This window comes from Schistocerca gregaria, chromosome 7, assembly GCF_023897955.1.
Source record: "Schistocerca gregaria isolate iqSchGreg1 chromosome 7, iqSchGreg1.2, whole genome shotgun sequence".
NCBI classification, from domain to species: Eukaryota; Metazoa; Arthropoda; class Insecta; order Orthoptera; family Acrididae; genus Schistocerca; species Schistocerca gregaria.
This window is the reverse complement of record NC_064926.1, coordinates 183,550,407-183,571,028: the sequence shown is the minus strand read 5'-3', so window position 1 is coordinate 183,571,028 and position 20,622 is coordinate 183,550,407. Positions and strand designations below refer to the sequence as shown.

At 38.0% G+C, this 20,622-nt stretch overlaps 1 protein-coding gene across 4 annotated transcripts in view; it reads left to right on the top strand.

Moving 5' to 3' along the window:
- LOC126281188 (putative mediator of RNA polymerase II transcription subunit 26) overlaps positions 1 to 20,622 on the top strand; it is a 244,464-nt gene that overhangs the window by 209,705 nt on the left and 14,137 nt on the right. For all 4 annotated transcript variants that reach the window (XR_007551226.1, XM_049979891.1, XM_049979888.1 and 1 more), the window contains one exon: positions 13,726 to 13,808. Coding sequence is in view for 3 of the 4 variants with exons in the window: in XM_049979891.1 (XP_049835848.1) it covers positions 13,726 to 13,808 (83 nt within the window). In the remaining variant the exon portion in view is untranslated. Of the gene's footprint in view, positions 1 to 13,725; positions 13,809 to 20,622 lie in introns of those variants that run through there.

Below are 20,622 nucleotides of genomic sequence, written 5' to 3'. Positions count from 1 at the left end.
AACCATGAGCCCTAAAAGATAAATATGAACGCTCTCGATGTTTATTACAAAAATCAAAGTAAGTTTGGATGGCCGGTGTTCTGTTTAGTGAGTGGTTCAAGAAACAGCTTTTTCCTCTCGCAGAAGATTCAATACAGAAAATGGACTGCCACCTCGAGCTTTATTTTTGATTGATGGTGTTCCATCTTATCCTGCAAAAATGCAGCCAGTCAGTGAAGATTTCAAAGCATGTTTTACCACCAAATGTAGCCTTTATCTTGCAACTGTTGGATTAGCGTCCATTACAAAACCTAGTGTTGAATTACAGAAAAAAGCTTCTATGATTTGCAATTGACAGAGATGACTGTTATTAGAAAAAATGAAAACCATAACAATAAAGAACATTGTCTAGTGGCTAGCTGAGGCTTGGGACAGTTCAAACAAATGTTTAATACAAACATCATGGAAGAAACTGTAGCCAATTCTCATGTTTGAAGAAAACCCATCTGTTCTGGCATGATATAATAATGATATCCTTCAGCTTGTTCAGGAATCCAAGGGTGCAGAATGCACTGGAAAATTGGCTTCAAGAATTAATATCACTCAGTGCTAATGGACATCAAGAAATCAGTGACCCTCTCTTATCGAGAATTAATGTGATGACAACTCTGAAGACTAAGTTTCAAGAAGAACTCCCCATAAACATACTGTGTCACATTCTGGCATTGCAGATGCTGTTGGATTGGCATTATGCTATGTGATGCAGGGCAACGTTAGCACCCAACTGATGTGATGTTTTTGAAATACTGACCCAGCGTCACATCGTCAAGCAGGTTCAGTTCTTTACGGCAAAGCAGATAACCGATTTTGAAAATTACTGTAAGTGAACATTGCTGTATTTATAAATGCAATAAACATTTCGTTTTGTTAAATTGTTTTTCAATAACGAGTTATTCATTTCTTCAGTGTAATAAAATCCTTCTTTATACTAAAATAAGCTTTTGATTTATTTGTTCCTCCATCCCGGATTTTGTTCAGATTACTTGAACCTTTAGATTTGTGGGTTTCGGATTAGTGGAGTTCTACTGTATTTCAGGTCATTAAGAAATTTAAACCAACCAATAGTTACTTAAATATGATGAGAGGTATTCTGACAGATTTTCATGTTACTTGAGTGTTGTTACAAAACGTATTGTATGTAATTTCATCTAGTGTGAGTCTGTTAATCTTCGTTGTTCTAGAGATGTTCAGATCCATGGAAAAGTAATAGTATTTATTGTTGCAGTTTTTCTCATCTTTTAACATTGTTGAAAATGTCAGCCAGTGATGAAACATGTGAATTTCCTTGTCTGTAATACCATGCAAGATAGAGTCAGTAGCTTTATTAGTTATGGAATGAGATTTCATCCAACATTGTACGGAAGAAAGTTTGTACAGAGAATAAAATTTTCACTCTTCAGATGAGAGCTTCTATGAAGTTTGGAAGGTAGGAGATGAGGTACTGACAGAATTAAAGCTGTGAGGAGGGATTGTGGATTATGCTTTTGTAGCTCATTCAGTAGAGCACTTGCCCGCGAAAGGCAAAGGTCCCGAGTTTGAGTCTCGGTTCAGCACACAGTTTTAATCTTCCAGGATGTTTAATTTGTGCACAACTTGCAGAAGAAATAGCTTTTAAAATAATAGTACCAGGTCAGATATGAGGCAAATTTTTAGAAATCGTAAATCTAGGAAGGTGTGTATGTATAACTCCCCAGTTTAAAAACAATCCCACATTTCCTCCCCTGTTTTCCTGTTCACTGCATCAACAGCATTCACATTCGCTAGAGGAAGGAGTACCCCATGCACCATGAACCTAGCCAAGATGAAGGAGGCTTCTTTGCCTCTGCAATACTTTAGGTGTGGATGCACCCACTTTGCAAGGGTATTTGTCGAGGGTTGAGACAGACAAGGTGTCTGAAGATAGTAGCAACCTTTTCAGTAGTTTCAGGGGCAACAGTTCTGGCCTTTAAAGCATGTAAACGTAATGGCACAAGGCAGTACATTGCTACAGACCTGTTAGAGAACTGTGAGGAGCACTGTAGCTACAGTTACTAAATTGTGGTGGAACTACTATACTACCATGACTGCATCACAGTTACAAAATTGTGTTGTGGAACTACTAAACTCAACAACTACAGCAGCAGCAGAGCTTTGTGCATTGTCCGTCCACACAGCTTACTCTAGTTCAGATTGTAGTGTTACTGATGATGACATCCTGCTGGGGGGGTGTTTCAAACTGCAGGGGCAGATGTGGGCTCAGGCCATAATTTGTTGGCTATGAAATGGAGATCAAAACTGAAGAAATTACAGGAAGGTAGGAAAATAAGCAGATGAGTCGTAGATAAGTTGAAAGAGCCATATGTTGAGAGTTTCAAAGGGAGGATTAGGTAAACGATTGACTGAAACAGGTAAGGAACACAATAGGTAGTGAATGGTTTAGGTTTTCCATGATTTCCCTAAATTGCTTCAGACAAATGCAGAGATGATTTCTTTGAAAGGGCACAGCTGATTTCTTACCCTAATCTTAGCTTGTGCTCTGTGTCTGATGACCTCATTGCCGATGGTACATTAAACACTAACCTCATCCTGCTAATCTTTACGCCTTCCTTGTATGGTTGTTGTACTCTCTCTCTCTCTCTCTCTCTCTCTCTCTCTCTCTCTCTCTCTCTCTCTTTGTCTGAGTTTCCTAGGAATGTCAGAATTAGTCTGAAGTATTTGTTTTATCCTTTGTATCAGTATACTAATAATGTATTAACTTTTTTGAACTGAGAAACCTTGTTACTGGTGGAAGTAAAGTACCACAAAAATAAATTAAATATGAGGAATGAGAACTGTATACAGTGAGTTTGAAGTGATTTGAGAAAAATATGTAATGCGTTAATGTATATGAAACCAGTTAATTCTTCTTTCTGTTCATTCTGTTAAATAATGGACACTATATAGATTTTGACATTTGTCAACTGGATTTCTGTGGTCTCCCAACCAATGGGTCTGCTCTCCAGACAGTGTTTCATAGCAGGCACACCTTGAATGAAGCTTTAATTGCAGATTAATATTCAAAACAGTTGACTCTTATTCTTGAAGAATTGTTATTACTGTTACAGGGATTTTCTACATTAGTAGTGAAAACACTATTTACCACTGGGATGGATGATAGTTTTTGTGGTGGTTCTTCAGGATTTAACTTGCCATGACGAAGAAATTATTAGACTCTTTTTGAACGCTAAAAAAAATTAGTCACCCTCCCCCCTTCCCCCCAGGAGACGTCATGCTAATACCATCTAACACTGCCTCTAGCCAGGAAGAGATTCCACACGTTTCCTCAGATATGACATATTTCTACAACCACTCATTGATGATTAGATCCTGTAGTGCTACCAAACATTGAGGATGATTTTTACATTTCATCCACTGTTCCAAGTAGTCCAACTTTGGGATGGGTGATTTAGTGAGCCAGCAAAGGTGTGATACAGGTCCTGAGTGTTCTGCAAACCAGAAATGTATGCCTGCAACTCAATGACAATTGTTTCCACCGTTTTGGAAGATAGGAGTCTCCAACAGCATACTCATCATGAGGATGTAGAAGAAAGGGAAACACACATTCGCTGAGAATGTTGAAATAAACATCCTGGTTCATGTCCATACTAACCTGATTGAATGGCCCCATTTCATGTTACGACCGCCACCACATCATCACAAAACAACCTCCAGCATGATCTATATTCTCTACATACCGCAGGTTAAACATCTCTTTGGATCATTGTTGAACCTGATTCCTGAAAAGAAGCAAAAACTGCGACTCATTGGGCAGCACTAAATGCCACCAAGTGGCTATTAAGTTTCTGTATTATTGGACCCACTGAAACTGCTGCCACTGTGAGCAGTGGCGTTTTGCGAGGTGCTCTGCCCCAAATGTCTATATGTACATTTTTCTTTGGTATGCTCACTCGGTAACTCGTTGAGGTTGGACCTGCATTTACTCATGGCAGCAATTCCCATTGGGTTTGAAATTGATTGTGATTGACAACGTGTGCAACCCCAGTTACTTTCAGTTCAGGCCTTTTGCAGCCACTGTTCTTAAGCCATGTTTCATGGTTGTAAGTGGTACACAATTCCTTGTTGACATTTTGGGCATATTGAATTGATATACTAACAATGAGCACATGGTTTCACAGTGTGGTCCTGGGCGTGTCAGAACGTTGTGGAGTGTACTACTGATTATTCACGTGCAGATCATCCAGTTTGCAGATCACATCATGCATATGAGCACTGGCAGTGCGGGTTGCAGACTGCTAGGGGCAATGGCCAGTGGTGGACACTAAGGCAGAGTGGCAGTGGAAGATGACTGCCGTGCTGCGTCTAAGCGTGTGCAGACTTCGGTCGCGTACACTGCCGCTGTTACCCAGGCAGTAGACATAATCCAAAATGCATCTTTGAAAATATCTTTATTATTTGTGTTTTGCAATTATTCATGCATCTTCTCCCACACAAAATCCTGAATAATTGGAAGTATACTGTACTTCCTTTCAGTCATGTGCCAACCTGTCTTACTATACTAGTTCTGTAGAACTAACTGGCATGTACACACCACTTCACTACCCTGACTTAGGTCAACAATTAATGGTCATATAATCATCTGCTAGTCGTCGTATACCACCTACAATGCTCCAACGTGACTAGTGAGCAATTTCAATGGTGGACTAATATTTTGTCCTGTGAGCTTATTTAAGCAGTTTTATGGGAGGAATATACATATTGTGTATTTAATCAGTGACAAAATTTGCTGTAAACAATATGTCAGTTGGGGAGCTATATTGATATTTGAAAACAAATTCTTGAAGGAAAACGCACTGCCTTCTGTTGAATCTAAGAGGAACTAAACACTGTGTTTTGAAACTGTGACAGTCTACCTAAAATAATGAAATATTTGATAGACAGATATTGTGTTTTTTAATTGAAAAGCAATGATTGTTTCTTCTTGACAACTAATACTGCACCAGAGAGGTAATCATCAATAGTTAATGTCATATTAATAAAGAATAAATTTCTCAAACAATTGTGTGTGATTGTTGTGGATATTTTGTGAATTGGACCATGTAGGTCACTTAATACATGACTTTATTTATAACATAGTTTTGGCTACTGCCATCAACCGATTTGTAATCAAGATCAAATGACCATAACAATAAGGTGTATCCATTATATATTATCAGGCCTTAAAGGACTAAAACATGAAAGAGCAACAAACTCCAAAACGTTTACTCATCAAAACTTAGAGAATTTGGTTAAATAATATTTAGTATTGGTCAATAAAACCTAGACCTGGGCAGGGCAGCAAATACAAAATGCGTGCAATCGGCACAGTTTCACAAAGGCTACTATAGTGACCGCAGAAACTTTCCACTATTGCTTGGTGTGTGTATATTGTTTGGTCCCTTAGAAATTCACATACGTTTTTAAAAGCATTTTACCAGAAGCTGTGCTGGAACTGATACTGGGGAGATAGCTACTACTCCACATACAGCCTGGCCTGTTCCTCAGACTTCGGCAGATCAGTTGTAACCAAGCTGAGGCATGTTAGAAATGGCCAAAAAAAAAGTCCAAGAAAATCATTGCACCATTTAGAGCTTCAGAGTGGTGTGCCAGTAGCTTCTGCTTCCAGAGCTGTCCACACACTCTTAACTGAAATGTTACTCTACATGAGCTTTGCAGCTGGCCATTGCAGTCTGTACATTATGGAAGGTTGAACATAAAATGTCTTTCTTCATGAAATGTTGGTGCTTTTATCAGGGCACATGAATTTACAGAACAGTCAACATTAGAATTCTGAAAATTCTAACATGTTACCTTGAGAACCTCTACATGATGTAGGGACAGGAGTGTGGTGTGCAATTAGTGCAACACTCATTATTGGGACAGGGATGGCTTCTATCTTTGAAAACATCTCACATAGTTGTAGATGCAGTGGCAGTGTGTGTTGTCATGTTATCTTTATATTATCTTGAGTGGAAAAACCATAAATCTTTTCGTTAGTTGTTAATCCTATGAAAAAAGATCGCAGTCCTATGATTTGGGGGGGGGGGGGGGGGGGGAGAGGACACCTGTCCTAAGTCTCCAATGCTTCGCCTAACTCCTCTTAATAGGTTTATTAATAAAAAATTCTTCTGCTACCAGTCACGATCATGACAGGTAGCAGATGAGTTATTTATAAACAAACCTATTCTTTTCACAGTCGCAGACTTTCAGAACCATTTATAATGGATCAAATCATATAACTCCTCGTATTTTGTCCATAATTGATACATCACCTGCCGCTGTTCGAGGAACGGGCCAGAGCTTATGCCGAGATTGGAACCTACCTTGCTGATATTAGGATATTAGTCTGTGCAGTATTGGACACAGCAGTTGAGTTCTATTTGAAATACCATGTATTGCTTCAGAATGATTCCGCCATGATGACTTCCTATAGACAAATGCATTTTAGTGGTAACTTGTCCTAAAAAGATTACTGTATGCTCTACAGGGTTAGTTTACTAATGAACATTTTATATTTTTGTGTTAGTCATCAGAATGTCACTTCCTACAGTTTTCGTCATTCATAAAAGACTGGGGAATGGACTGTAAAGTTAGCAGGTATAGAGATGAAAAAAATAACACATTTTAACGATATCGTTTGCCAGTTTATTTGTGTTTTTAGACACTCCCGTTCGCCAGATAAGAAAAACTGGCTGTGAAGGCGTAAGTTAGTTGAAGTTCTTTCCAGCAAATAGCTTTACATCACAGCAAGATATATTTCAAATTCTGATTTATCAACTGAACACTTTTTTTTGTTATGGTTCATATACTGTGTTAGTGAAAGTAAAGGGAAAAAAACAGTATGAACTTAGCTAGTAATTTCTCACTAATTCATCATGTCGTTATCACCAGTGACTCAAGATTGCTATGCTTCATTAATTAAAGTAAATCATAGTTTGTATGGAATGTGTGTAAACAAATGTGCATGAACATTGAGACCGCACCATTACTAGCAGCTAAAAAGTTAGACAGCTACATATTATAAGTGATGTTGTCCACAGCCAAATCAACTGTAATAAAGTGTTCTGTACACCTACTGACTCTGCCCAAAGTATTTGTGCTAGGTCTGTACCACTTCTAAGCGAAGACAATTTTGAAATCTAGGACTCCAACTAAGCCAAAATTAATGTAGAAGTTGCACGTGAAACATGTTGCTGTGAAATGTGACACCGATATTACTACATTCTGAGCTATGTCAGGATTCTGGTAGGGACTGAACTTCCACAATTTTCTGATGCTTTACCGTGTTATTGTACACATGGTCAACAAACTGTAACTGAATAGCAGGGATGATTGGAAGAACATTTTTGGGCACTCGCCATATATTTTTCATTGCACTCAGTACAGTATGAAAGAAAAATTAACTAGAGTGCCTGATCGCTTCTTAGCATCAACTTTGGCCTATTTTCAAAAAACAAAGAAATAAACACTTAGAATATGTGGCATCCGAAGGGCACACACTGCCAAAAATCATTGCTCAGTGTGTGTTCTGGAATCGACCTTTATATTGTGGCGTATACATTAAAAAAAAGTTATAAATTGCTGTATAAAATTGACTACTCTTACCATTTCCATGTGGTGGAATATTACTGACGTTACAATCGGCCACTCAGAATCTGCCATGGACAATACCTCGACTCACATCGATACAGAGTGTTAAGTCGGTGTATGTGGAGTGAATTTCACTCCCAGTCAATGAACTTAGTAAAACTGCATGGCCTCCAACTCGTTTCCATTTTCAATTCCTATGTGAAAATTATCTTTTGAAAATGATTGAAATCAAATCATACGATCTTGAACTGATTGCTTCAGATCTTACTGTATAATATTTAACAGAAAACTCTGTTCTTCCCTAAACACAAGCATGCTAATGTATTTAGGAGATTTGCAGCAAAATGGCCACCTTGACTGAACAATTTTACGTACAGTGATAATGGAAACTCGTGGATGGAAAAATATGTAAAATAAGGAAAGGCACGTGCTCACCCATAGTGGACCACTGCATGGCCTGCAGAAGTATGTAACAAAAAACAGTATTCACGCTAGCTTTCAAGCTCTTTCTCTTTCCGTAGTAAAAGTGCAAGTACGAATATTTACACAAACACAGCCATACCAGTAAGCAAACTCCCGCACCTGGAGTCATGGCAAAACTATTTTTATATACCATACTATTACAACTATTTCAGATACAGATAACTGCTGCCATTCCTTTTGAATGCAATGCAATGCTCATTTCAGTTATAAAATCGTGAGTGCTCTGACATAAGTAACTCTGTTTGTAACATTCAAAAATCACTGAAAGAAATTTGTGGAGGGACATTCAAGTCACCAAAGTGACATCCAATTGATCACAATCATTTCAGAATAACTGAAAAAAAAAGAAGAAGAAGAAGAGCCCAAAGCCTATGCTTTTCAATTATTTATGCATAAAGTAAGACAGAGCATGGAGTGCAGGTTTACTTCATTCACATACAGAAAGCTTTGCAGCAATGATGCAACTTTAGGCTTCCTGCTTTCATTGAGTCAAACATAGATGTGAACACTTCTTTCCGCGAGGTGCGGCAAAAGCTATTACCTGTATGGACACTTTGAAATTGTACCGAAGACTAGTAAACAAATCTCCACTGCTGAGAAAGAAATTTAGGCCTTTTAAAGATCAAAAAGACATGGGCACAATCTTCTTGATTGGAATTCCAAAATTTCTTGCGGGTGGATATATAAGAGTTTAAATACTTCTACGGATGGTCTAGGATGCATTTTTAAGTACACTACAGGGTGGGAGGAAAAAAGTACTCCTGAAGGAGGATATTGATTTTGATCCTATGACAGCGTGTACAACCTGGGGGGCAGTAGATGTACTGATAATAGTTTCAACATTGTACACCAACAGATAGCGTAGTAACACTCCTACCAGAGCGTCATTAGTGTCTATCCTGTAATAGGGATTGCTCACAACCAGAAGGCTCAGTATGGCGCAACCGTGCCAGAGAGAGAGAGACTTGCTTCCTACAGCCATCTGAACGAGTTCGAAAATGATCAAATTGTGGCCTTCCAGGTTGCTGGATGGGTCCTGTTTGAATTGCCAAACATGCTGGGCCTGCTGTCATCAGTTGCGCAACGATACTGGTATCAGTGGTCACAAGAACATTGTCACACCTTTAGATGAGGTTCTGGATTTCCACAAAGTACAGACTCTCACCAGGATCATTGTATTGTAAGGGCAACAGTGGCATATTAGACAGCTACCACAGCACAAATAAGAGGGCTTGTGAGCCCTGACATGTTAACACAAACTTTGCGAGCTGATTATTAGGAGTGGGACTAACGGCACGCACACTTCTAGCCCGTCTTCTACTTGTGCCACAGCTACAATGTGCACGGCTCGACTGGTGCTGTAAGAGGATCACTTAGAAGTTGGAATAGCGCGCCGTAGTCTTCACCGTTGAAAGCAGATTCTACCTGCACTGCTTGCAGGTGGTTTGTCATTTGTGTGTACAATATAGGCTTGCTGAACACTGTCTCGAGGGCGGTGATGGGTTGTCCCAACTGCATAATATGTGTCCACATACTGCCCATGAAACTCAACGTGCTCTGCGAGACGTGCAGCAACTTCCCTGACCAGCAGGCTCTCCAGACTTGTCTTCACTGAGCATGTGCGAGGTATGATGGGACCAGAAGTGACATGGGTGACTCGTCACCCAACAACTATTACAGAACTACATGGACAGTTCAAGCAAGTGTGACATATCAAATCACAGGACAGCATTTGCCACCTGGACAATCAATTGAATGCCAGAGTCAGTGCCTGAATTGCCACTCATGGAGGCCACACCTTGTGTTGAAATGGGTGTTTCAGCATGGGTCGATACCTGGCACCTCCAAGCCACCTGCACTGTTGACCTGTAAATGTAATCATTTCATGTAGTTCCTATGCACTGTTCCAACAACAAATCTTGAGTTAATTAGAAACCCCAAATAAGGTGTACTGATTTTTTTTTTCTGGCTGTATGTGACCACAGTTTCATACTGCCAATTTCTGCTTCTCTCAGATTACTAGTCACCATTCGAACTCCCACCTCATTGCAAATGCTCTTTGAACAATAGGCAATGAGTTACTTAACTTTGAACTATTGTAATAAATATGACCAGTAACGAAAAGATACTCACCTCATCATCAGGCTGTGATGAGAGATTTACAGTCTGAAATAATGAAATACTTTTAATCAGTAGTTTCCCTGCAATCATTCGAGAACAACTGCGTAGCGAAAAAACATGCGAATCCAAAATATGTGGTGTTTTGCTTTTTATGCTTTAAGTAAAACATTTTCCAAAAAAAGTACTTCAGCAACCTTTATTTATTTACATACAATATGTTCTTTCAGCAGCACAGCAGATGGCTCTTCTTTTAGGTTTCTGCTTTCCCTGAGTGAAATCTACACGTGAATACAAGTATTTCAGTGGCAATGTGAAGGAGACTGCCATAAAGAGCCCATGACAAAGAATTGTGGCAGTGAGCCTCAACAATGCATTATAATGTGTACCGTCTTAACAATAGGACTGCTGCAACATGAGTTTTACATGTAGATTAGCCTGCCTTCAATACATTGATTGTAAACTTATTACTTACATCATGATGTGCTCCCATCTTTGCCATGAGGTTTTACTCCAAACATAATTCAGTGTTGCACACTATCTCCCCTAACTGTAACTTGCTTACACCCACTAGTGTATCATTGTCAGTCACTCATATCCATCCACTCGTACTTTCCCATTCTCAGTCACTCATTCAACCCAGCACAACTTTCCTGGTGTGAGCTGCTTACATCACATAATGATATGAAAATGATGATATTTGCTTACTTGACATTGTTCTCTGAATTTTACTCATGGCTCCAAACAAAATACCCTATGCCAGTTAAGTCATCTGGCTGTAGATTCTTAATACTACCCATGCAAAGCTGGGCCTTGTAGCTAGCAGTGTGATAGATGTTAATTTACATAGCTATGATACACAGAGTGGGGAAACCTTCCACAGAGGTAGAAATAATGAGAAGGCTTAAGGCTTCAGTAGAGAAATGCCGTTATTCAGTAGAAGATTTCAAGTTGTAATGTTTCTTTGTAAAACTTTGTGTGTCTATATTATAAGTTTGTTTTTGCCCAAAAGTGCTCCTGTTGGTGCACAAAAAAGGTGAATGTGCCTCTGTTTAAATGTCTCTGACTGAAAAGTGGAGTATTATCCGTCTCATTCTACCTGCTTCAGCACCTTTTTTAAAAGTTTTCCAAAAATTTCTATGTGTGTACTTATTTGTGCTCTTCTTAATGTGCAACTCACTCACCACTCCCACAAACTCCCCTAACTGTGACTTGCTTACACCCACTAGTCTATCATTGTCAATCGCTCATATCTATCCATTCGTACTTTCCCATTCTCAGTCACTCATTCTACCCAGCTCTTTGTTTTATCTCTTTGTTACTCTCTAACTGTCATTGTCTCCTTTCTAACAGCCACAGTCTCCTTTGTTCTGTCCTACTACCACTACTGTCTCCTTTCACAGTCACTGTCTCCCTTTTGCTCTCTCTTACTGCTACAATACCATTTATTCCCTCCCACTGCTGCTCTCTCTTGTCACTGTCACTATCACACTTGTCATTGCCATAGACTCCATCTCTCATTATCACTGTCTCTCACGATCTTCCACTTTCTCCGTCCCTTTATTCTTCTCCCACTGGTGCTGTTTCCTTCCCTCTTTTCCTCTAACTGTTAACTATGTTCCACTGCCATTGTGTCCCTCTCTGTCTCTCACACTGCCATTGTCTCCTTTGATGTTTCTATACCACAACCACTATTATCTTCAAGTTTTTATTACTTTCCTGTCTCTTTCCCACTGACATTGTCTCATGCTCTCAACATGAAAAAGCACGGATATGTTTGTATGCCAGAATTTCAGTGAAAATCTTTAAAGGTGCTGAGGAAGGTGGAATGAGGCAACTGGTACCCAACTTTCCAGTCAGTCTTTTAAACAGGACCATATTCGCCATTTTTTTTCTCCGATAGAAGCATTTTTCCACCAGTTCCCTCCTCCCTTCCATAGCAGGGAATGTCACTCATATGAAAAGAACCTTATCGGTCAGTAAAATTTTAATGGTTTACTTATGTGAAACTGAAATAACACTAATTTCATGCGTCAGACTAGATTTTATATGTACAAAAATTTTCTATTCGCATAAGCGCTACAATGTGGCGTTCCCAGAACCCTTCTGATGATAAGGTCTGTGGATAATATGAAACTTAAAAAAAAAGAAAAGAAATTAAAATAAAATAAAGTTTTATAAAATGGTTGGGCATTGTTTTTGCTAACTTGTACAGTTTAATGGAAGTTATCTCTGCTAGAACTTTTGGAACAGTTAGAAAATGCTTAATATGCTCATCAAATGATGCGCATGAAATTTTTACGAAATTTTCTTATTCCGTGAACAATCAGAATACTGAGGTGGGTCAGTAACTCAAGATACTACCTCATGAAAATTATGTTCAGAGAGAGAAATATGATCACCTGTTTGATGACAATAAATGAGAGCCATTCAAATTTAAAGTAGACTTTCATGCCATTCATGCGGTAAACTATATATATATTTGGAAGTTGTTAGCATTTGCATCATCCCAAGACAGCTTTTGCATCAGCTGTTGTTCCTATATGTGACCAGAATGCACATCAGTTTGTTGTGGAAAACATTTATTGTTTATTTCTGGCTGAGGGATGGTATTAAACCATCAGAAATTTTGTCTATGGTTGCAGATTTTAAAGATGTAAGCAATTGAATGGGCTTAAAGATTTCACAGTGGCTGTGATTGTGCTGAAAGCAAAGTCCACAAATATTGTTTTCGTCATTAATGACTACATTGTTGCCATTTGGAAACCAGCAATGACGACGCTCACACAAGGATTTTGTTAAAGGTAGGCTTGAGGTTTCCAGAAAACAGCTCTGTTGTTGCAACATGTCATTGATATGGATCCCAATATCTTCAGTGTGATTAAGAGAAATCCTTTCTGGATATCTGTTGGCAGATTTCAAGTTTATTTGAGAGAGCATGTTTATCATAAATTGTCACATCTGAGGAGACTAAACACCAGAAAACAAGAGCATGGACATGAAATTTTGAAAAAGAAGGTGAAAGAGAGGCATTTCATTACAGAAGAGTAATGAATGCTGCATATTGCTGTTGGTCGGAATGCTTTCTATCACAGTAAACAGTTATGGCATCTGTCTGTAACATTACACGATAATGCACAGTTGTATACAGTAACCTTGACCAGTAATAAGCTCCATGAAATCCGTAGAACACCAATTTTTCAATCTTGGTTTGTCTTCACGTGACTTTCACATGTTGTAACATGTAAAGTAGACATTAGGTGGCGAAAAATTCAGTAAAGATGCAATTCTGGTGTGTAAAAAATACTTTTTTACTGAATTAGAAAATTAGGATTAGGAAAATGATATACTGCATTTGTAATTTTATCTTACACTGATGTAGGTCTTACAAAAATGTGTTAAAATACAAGTGACACTTAGAATTATTGTTTATCCATTAATATTGTTGTGATATTAATAATTCTTTGATTTTAATTGCAGGAGTTGGTCATATTGCATCCGCAAGTCTTGCAGGAGCGACTGTGCCTGCGAACCAGGTTGTGACGATAACAGCCCAGCAGCAGGTAAAAATAGTCATGCATGACTAATTTATTTGTGCTCTTACACTGCTATCTGTTTGTTGTGTAAATTCTAAAAATCAGAAATGCCATTGTTGTGGTTTTTATGTTCTGATGTGAGATCAGAAGTCTAGTTATATTATACCTTATATTTTTGTTTTGAATGCCAGGGTTAATGTGTCCTACCCACAAAGATTTTTTGTTTTTCACAGTATGTGCAATATAGAACTAAAGGCTTCTTGGCCTTTCTTTTCTGTACACAGACCTCTTCATTCTTTCACTCCTTTTCTTTCTGTGTATGGACCTTCTCCTTAGTGGTTTTATGCTGTAGTCTTTGCTAATGAATGCTTCTCTGGTTTGGATCATCTCTAGTGTAATACCCGTTTCCTGTGCATCTCTTTTGACCTCTTCTGCCCATTTGGAGGTGGACTTTAGTGATTTTACATAATTGAAGATATTTTTGCTGAGAAAGTTTTCACCCATACTTATTATGTGTTTGTAATATGTCAACTACTGTCACTACATTTTTGGTATACTTGTGATCTCCTCATTTTTCTTATTCTTTCTTTCCTTCTTTTCAAGTTGACCAACTATCCCTTTCTATTTAAAATACGGCACTCCAAAACATTGAGCCCTTCCAGTTTTATAACTGAATTATAGTGCCTGATGTTTGGCGCGTAGGATAATGATCATTGGTTGTACCTGCTCTGTGTTAGTTTGTAAGCAAGCTCTACTTTTCTGGCTCTTCTTTGACTACCTTTTTGCCCAGTCTGTTGGGTTGAATCCATTCTAAGTATTTGAATTTATCTGTGCTTTTAATCTTTCCATATTTTACCTCCAAGTAATTCTTCTCTGTATGTTCTGTCTTTTCATTTGAGACTTGGAGACATGTTTTTCCACTGATTTCATGCAAGATCTCCAACGTTCTTTGCAGATCGTTCCAGTTCATGACTAAAAGGCGAACAGAAGGTTTTTTTTGTCTCTTCCCAAGGTATATAACACTTGTTTCTTCTAACTTCAGAGCATCTTCCCAGGTTTTCATTGTTTTCTCCAGGATGATACTGAAAAGCATTTGAGATAATCCATTGCGTTGCCGGATGTGTGCCTTTATTTCAAAAGGATCAGAGATTTCGCTAAAAAGCTTAGCTTTTGAGATGGTGTCTGTGAGGGTTTGTTTCACGATTTACCCCATTCTTTCATCAATTCTGAATTCCTGTAAAACCCTAAATAAAGTTTGTCTGTCAATCAAGATGTATGGTTTTTTGAAGTTGACAAAAATAGCTAATGCACTCTGGCTTCTTAGTTTTCTAGTTCACAGAATGCTCTTGAGATTGAATATCTGTTCCACATGTGATCTGCCTTTTCGGAAACCAACTTGATATTCTTCAATGTGGCGATCAGACTACTCTTCAACTTTTTCACCAGAACTTGGAGAGACCACCATAAGCAAATGAAAGCAAGTGAGACCACACATTTCAAGTCTTCTGGTATCTTTTCATATTTTCTCCTGTGAGGTGGTGTATTCTATGAACTTGCCCTCCAATCTTCCACACTGCGTCACAATAATATCTTCACCTGGTCATTTATTGTCCTTGAGCTCCTTAATTGTTTTCCTGATTTTAGCAATGCTTGGTGATTTGGCTCTAAGTTATTATGGACTTGTTTCTGAGCATCCAGTCTTCCCCAAGGCCCTTTGCTGTTCATCAGCACTTCGAAATACTATGTCAAGAGCTGGTACTTTTCTTCATTGTCAATAATTTTGCTTACACCCATTTGCCCGAAGCACAGACTTGGTGTTTGTTATAGCTCCTCTATGAACGTTCTGAAAAACTGCCTGGTGGTCGTCTTTTTGAACTCTTCTTCCACCATTTTCACTCTACTTTCGTCTTCTCTGTTATAAGTTTGGCTGTTTCTTTCCTTTCTTTCTCCAATTCTTCTCGTTTTTCCTCACTCTTGTTTGAGTTCCACCTCTTTCAAGATTTTAGTCTTATTACGTAATAGGAATTGCTCTCTCTCTCTCTCTCTCTCTCTCTCTCTCTCTCTCTCTCTCTCTCAGAGCATAGTTTTGCATTGAGCTACAACTGATTTGCATTTTCATAGAGGAGACCAAGGGAGTCATTCATTCTGAAAACTTAATCATTATTTAATTTTACAAGAAAGAAAATTCTATTTAGAAATTGGTAAATCAACACTCCTACGTGGCGTGTCCCAGGTGGCAGATAGGGAAGTCTTTACCAGTTTACTCGCGGACTTGAGTGAAATAAAATAGCTCTCGCAGATCAAACACACCCTCTGCAGTTAACAATCGTAGTTGTAAATCGGAGCTTGCTCCAACTAAGGTTGACAACCTTCGAAAGTCAAAAATGGAAAGGTCTTTTAGGAAAAAAATTCCACCATCATGCTCAAAAAGACAGGAAAAGGCTACATCGGATTCGATGGGTAGCCAACTAGAAGACAGCAACGAATCGGAGCGCTTGTAACCATCAAAATGCACACTAAAATACAAATAGGAGATTAAACATGAGCAAAAAAATTATATAGCAACACACAACACAAACTCACTGCTTCAGACCGGAAAACTCAAGGAGCTCACAGATGAACTAAATAAACGAAAAAAAATTAATAACAGGGATCCAAGAAGTCAGAAACACCACAGAGGACCCATTCGAATCACAAGGATACAGAATTTATAATGGGAAACCAAGACCGAGGGCAATGAAACAATGTCCCCAGTTTGGAACAGGGTTTTTAGTAAACATAAAAATAATAGATTCAGTAACAGATTTCCAAGCAGTATCACCAAGAATAGCGACTCTAAGCTTTAAAACAATGAATAAAACCTATACAATAATAAATGCTCATGCCCCAACAAATGAAAAAATTGTCTAACAAAAGCAAAGGAAGAGGTAGATAAATTTTGGGACCTTCTAGAACAAACTGTGAACAGAGTAAATAAAAAGAATGTAAAAAATCTTATTGGGAGATTTCAGTGCTCAGTTGGGAAAAGAAAGGAAATATAAAGATATAATTGGAAAATAGAGTCCACATAAATTTACTAACAAAAACGGTCAAAGACTTGTAGAACTCTGCAGAGAACACAACCTTATATCTAAATCAACATACTTTAAAAGGAAGCCAAGTAAACTTAAAACATGGAAACATCCAGACTGGAGGAAGGGGCAGTGGCAGCTAGACCATGTCTGTATGGACAAAAATTTTCAAAAGGAGATCCACAATGTTAAAGTACTGAGAGGAGTAGACACAGGCTCAGACCATTATATAGTTAAAATTAAAATCAAATTCACTCTGTTAAAGAAGAGGACCGTAAAAACTAATAACATAAAACGGAGGTTTGACCCACATCAGCTAATTAAAAATAATAAATCCCAACAAATAACACAAACCATCAAATTAACAAACAAATGATCTAGAACAACTATTGTCTAATCTTAAAAAAGAAGCAGAGACTCTAGTTCCCTTGAACCCCCGAAGAAAACATGCATGGTGGACATCAGAATGTGACAAATTCCATGAAGATAGACACCAAGCATGGTTAAAGTTTCAAACACGTAAAACTGAAGAAAATGCCATCAACCTAAAAAATTAAAGAAAAAAAGTTCACTCAAAATATTAGAAGAATCAATAGAGGATTCCATAAAGATATGATACACTCTATAGAAGGCAATTATCATAAAACCAACTCCAGGAACAACTATAAAATCTTTGGGAAACAACTACAACAATATGAGGCCCCTACACTAATACTAAAAGATGAAGATGGAAGAATGACACACTGTAACAAGGAAAATGCAGAAATCATGGCAAAAGCATTTAACAAACTTCTGAATAGGTGGGAAACCAAAGAACCCTTACAAATCAACATAAATACCCCAATAAAAACCAAACCTAACAAACTAGACCCTCCAACTTTCCAAGAAGTAGAAAAAATTCTTAAAGAACAAAAAAAATTATAAAGCATGTGGAAAAGATCAGGCTTTTGTTGAATCACTTTTTTGTGTAGTAATGTGTAACAGTGTATAGAGATTGGGAAATTGCCTTCTCATTCTTTATTTTGTGTACCTGTGAAGGATGGACAGCATGACCTACTTTCCCTTCATGCTTCTAACCTTCACCTCCGCCTTTCCACCCTGTTACACTATTGCTCCGTCAGTACACAATTCATCCCTTAATACAGCTCTACTGCATGTAAATGTGGCACACACTTTTAATATTGGCTCTAACCCACCTGATCTATCAATAAACATGAATTTTATACCATTGAAACACCTAGTACCAGGTGCAGAAGCATGAAACTGGAATTTCCCTCTAGTTGGTGCTAGCTGTCAGGGTAGGGCCTGTGAGACTGCATCTGCAGTGCCATCTGCTTCCTGTAACAGCTGCTGATGAATGTCAACACACAGTAACCCAAGTTCCATACATCGGTATCCATTTCAAACCCGTAAACAGGCCGAGTTTTGTGCCTACGAACTACAATTTGCAGACATTATTGGTTTTCTATTATCATTTGAACAAAACTGCTGCAGAGTCACATTGAATGCTTGTCGAAGCTTTCGGTGGACATGCTGTTGGGAAAACACAGTGTTTTGAGTGGTTCAAAAAATTCAAAAGTGGTGATTTTGACTTAAGAACGACAAGTGCGGAAAACCACCAAAAAAAGTTGGAAGACAGTGAATTGCAGGCCTTATTGGATGAAGATGATACTCAGACTCAATATGAACACGTGGAACAATTGAATGTGATGCAGAAAGCCGTTCCTCTTCGGTTGAAAGCTATGGAAAAGGTGTAGAAAGTGGGAAAATGGGATCTGCGTGAATTGAATGAAAGACAGCAAGCAAATCGAAAGACCACTTGTGAAATGGTGCTCGCCAGATACAAAAGAAAGTAGTTTCTCCATCGAGTAGTGATAGGTGATGAAAAATGGATATATTTTGAGAATTCTAAGTGTTGCAATTCGTGGGTGAATCCAGGCAAACCATCGAAATCCACTACAAGACCAAATCGCTTAGGAAAGAAGACAATTCTCTGTGTTTGGTGGGATCAGAAGGGTGTCATCTATTACGAGCTTCTAAAATTCGGTGAAACTGTTAACACTGATCGCTACCAAAAGCAAATGATTGATTTAAATCGAGCATAATGTATAAAATGACCGCAATACGGAAAAAGGCAACAAAAAATCATATTGCCCCATGATAATGTCCCATCACACACAGCAAAATGGGTGAGGGAAATGACCGAGGCGTTCATTTGGGAAATACTAGGGCATGCGGCTTATTCTCCAGATTTGGCTCCATCTGATTATCATCCATTTGTGTCACTGGGACACGCTCTCGCTGAACAATGCTTCAATTCATATGAAAATGTGTGAAAATGGCTTGCTGACTGGTTTGCTTCAAAAGAACTGTTTTTTTGGCATTCCATTCATAGCCTGCTGGAGAGGTAGGAGGAATGTATAAATAGCAATGGAGATTATTTTGAATAAAATATTGTTTAATAGTTATTGCAATCAAATTCCAGTTCCATACTTCTACACCTGGTAATGTAAGATATTGCATCTCCTGCAATGTCGAAACTGTTAGTCCTGGTGAGAAACAAACATGAATAGGATATAAAAAATGAATAGGATATTTTTGGTAGGAAATATAATGTAGTTTAATTTTGTACTGGGAAATGTCTTCTCTAGATGCTGCAGTTTTTGAGATATTTGAGAAAATCCTAAAAAGTGTAGGATGTATTTAATTATTCTCCAGTGATGATATTCTGTATGCAAACTAAGAGAAGTGCTATACTTGATCAAATGGTTTATATCACTGATCTTTTTAGCCTTTATTGTTTCATTTTCATCATAAAGCCATTGTATTAGAATTCCCATTAGTAATATATTGCGGTACATGTCGTGTTGCTAATGTGCAGTGTGTTTTAGGTAATCTTCTGTTTCCAGTAAGATTACTTTTGGCTGATATATGTTTTCTTTGATTTTTGGTTCATATGATTGGGGATTCTTCTTTTGCCATTATTGATATTCATTTCATTCATTCATTGTACTCCATAGTTGCCCATGAAGGAGAGTCTTCATGAATGTGGAATGAGTCAAGATATACATTAACAAAAATAAGAAAATCGTAGAATGTTAATCTGTGTGTTTTATTAACAAATGAACTATCTCTATACTGCTTAATGTTACTCGTGCTTATGTCAGCTAAGTTTGATCCTATAAATTAGAAAGAAAAGTTGTTACATTAAATAAGCTGGTGCATACTCAATTATAATAAATATTTGCTGTTTGTGTGCTATTGGCACACATCATGTGTTTAATATTTACTAAATTATAGTGATATTTTTCAAAGAAAATAGTTGCCTACCTCTGTATATTGTTTTGGGGTGATTTGGGGTATCCTAGAACTCTGGTTCTAGAGATTTAACAAGTTATCACCAACAGTCAAGGACTCAATAGCATAGAGAGAAGTAATGTTAGCATAGGTCATAGATGTTGGATTCCACAACAGAGACTTTCTGAAGACCAGATCTTGTGTAACCCCAATGTGTCCGAGTGGTTAAGTTAGGAACTGCCAGTAAGCCATCTACTGCAATGGTAGTGTTGATGATCAACTATGTAGTACCACGGTTTAAGGGTTTTGGGTGTTTTTCCTTTTCCATTTCATACTTACTCCACCATTTATGGAAAATGCTTAAACTACATTGTGAATCTTGAAGCACATGATTAATTAGAGTTGTTTACAACTTTCTGTAGCTATGTGGCTATATGACCCGCACTATATTCCAGTGCCGGGTGTCAAAATTG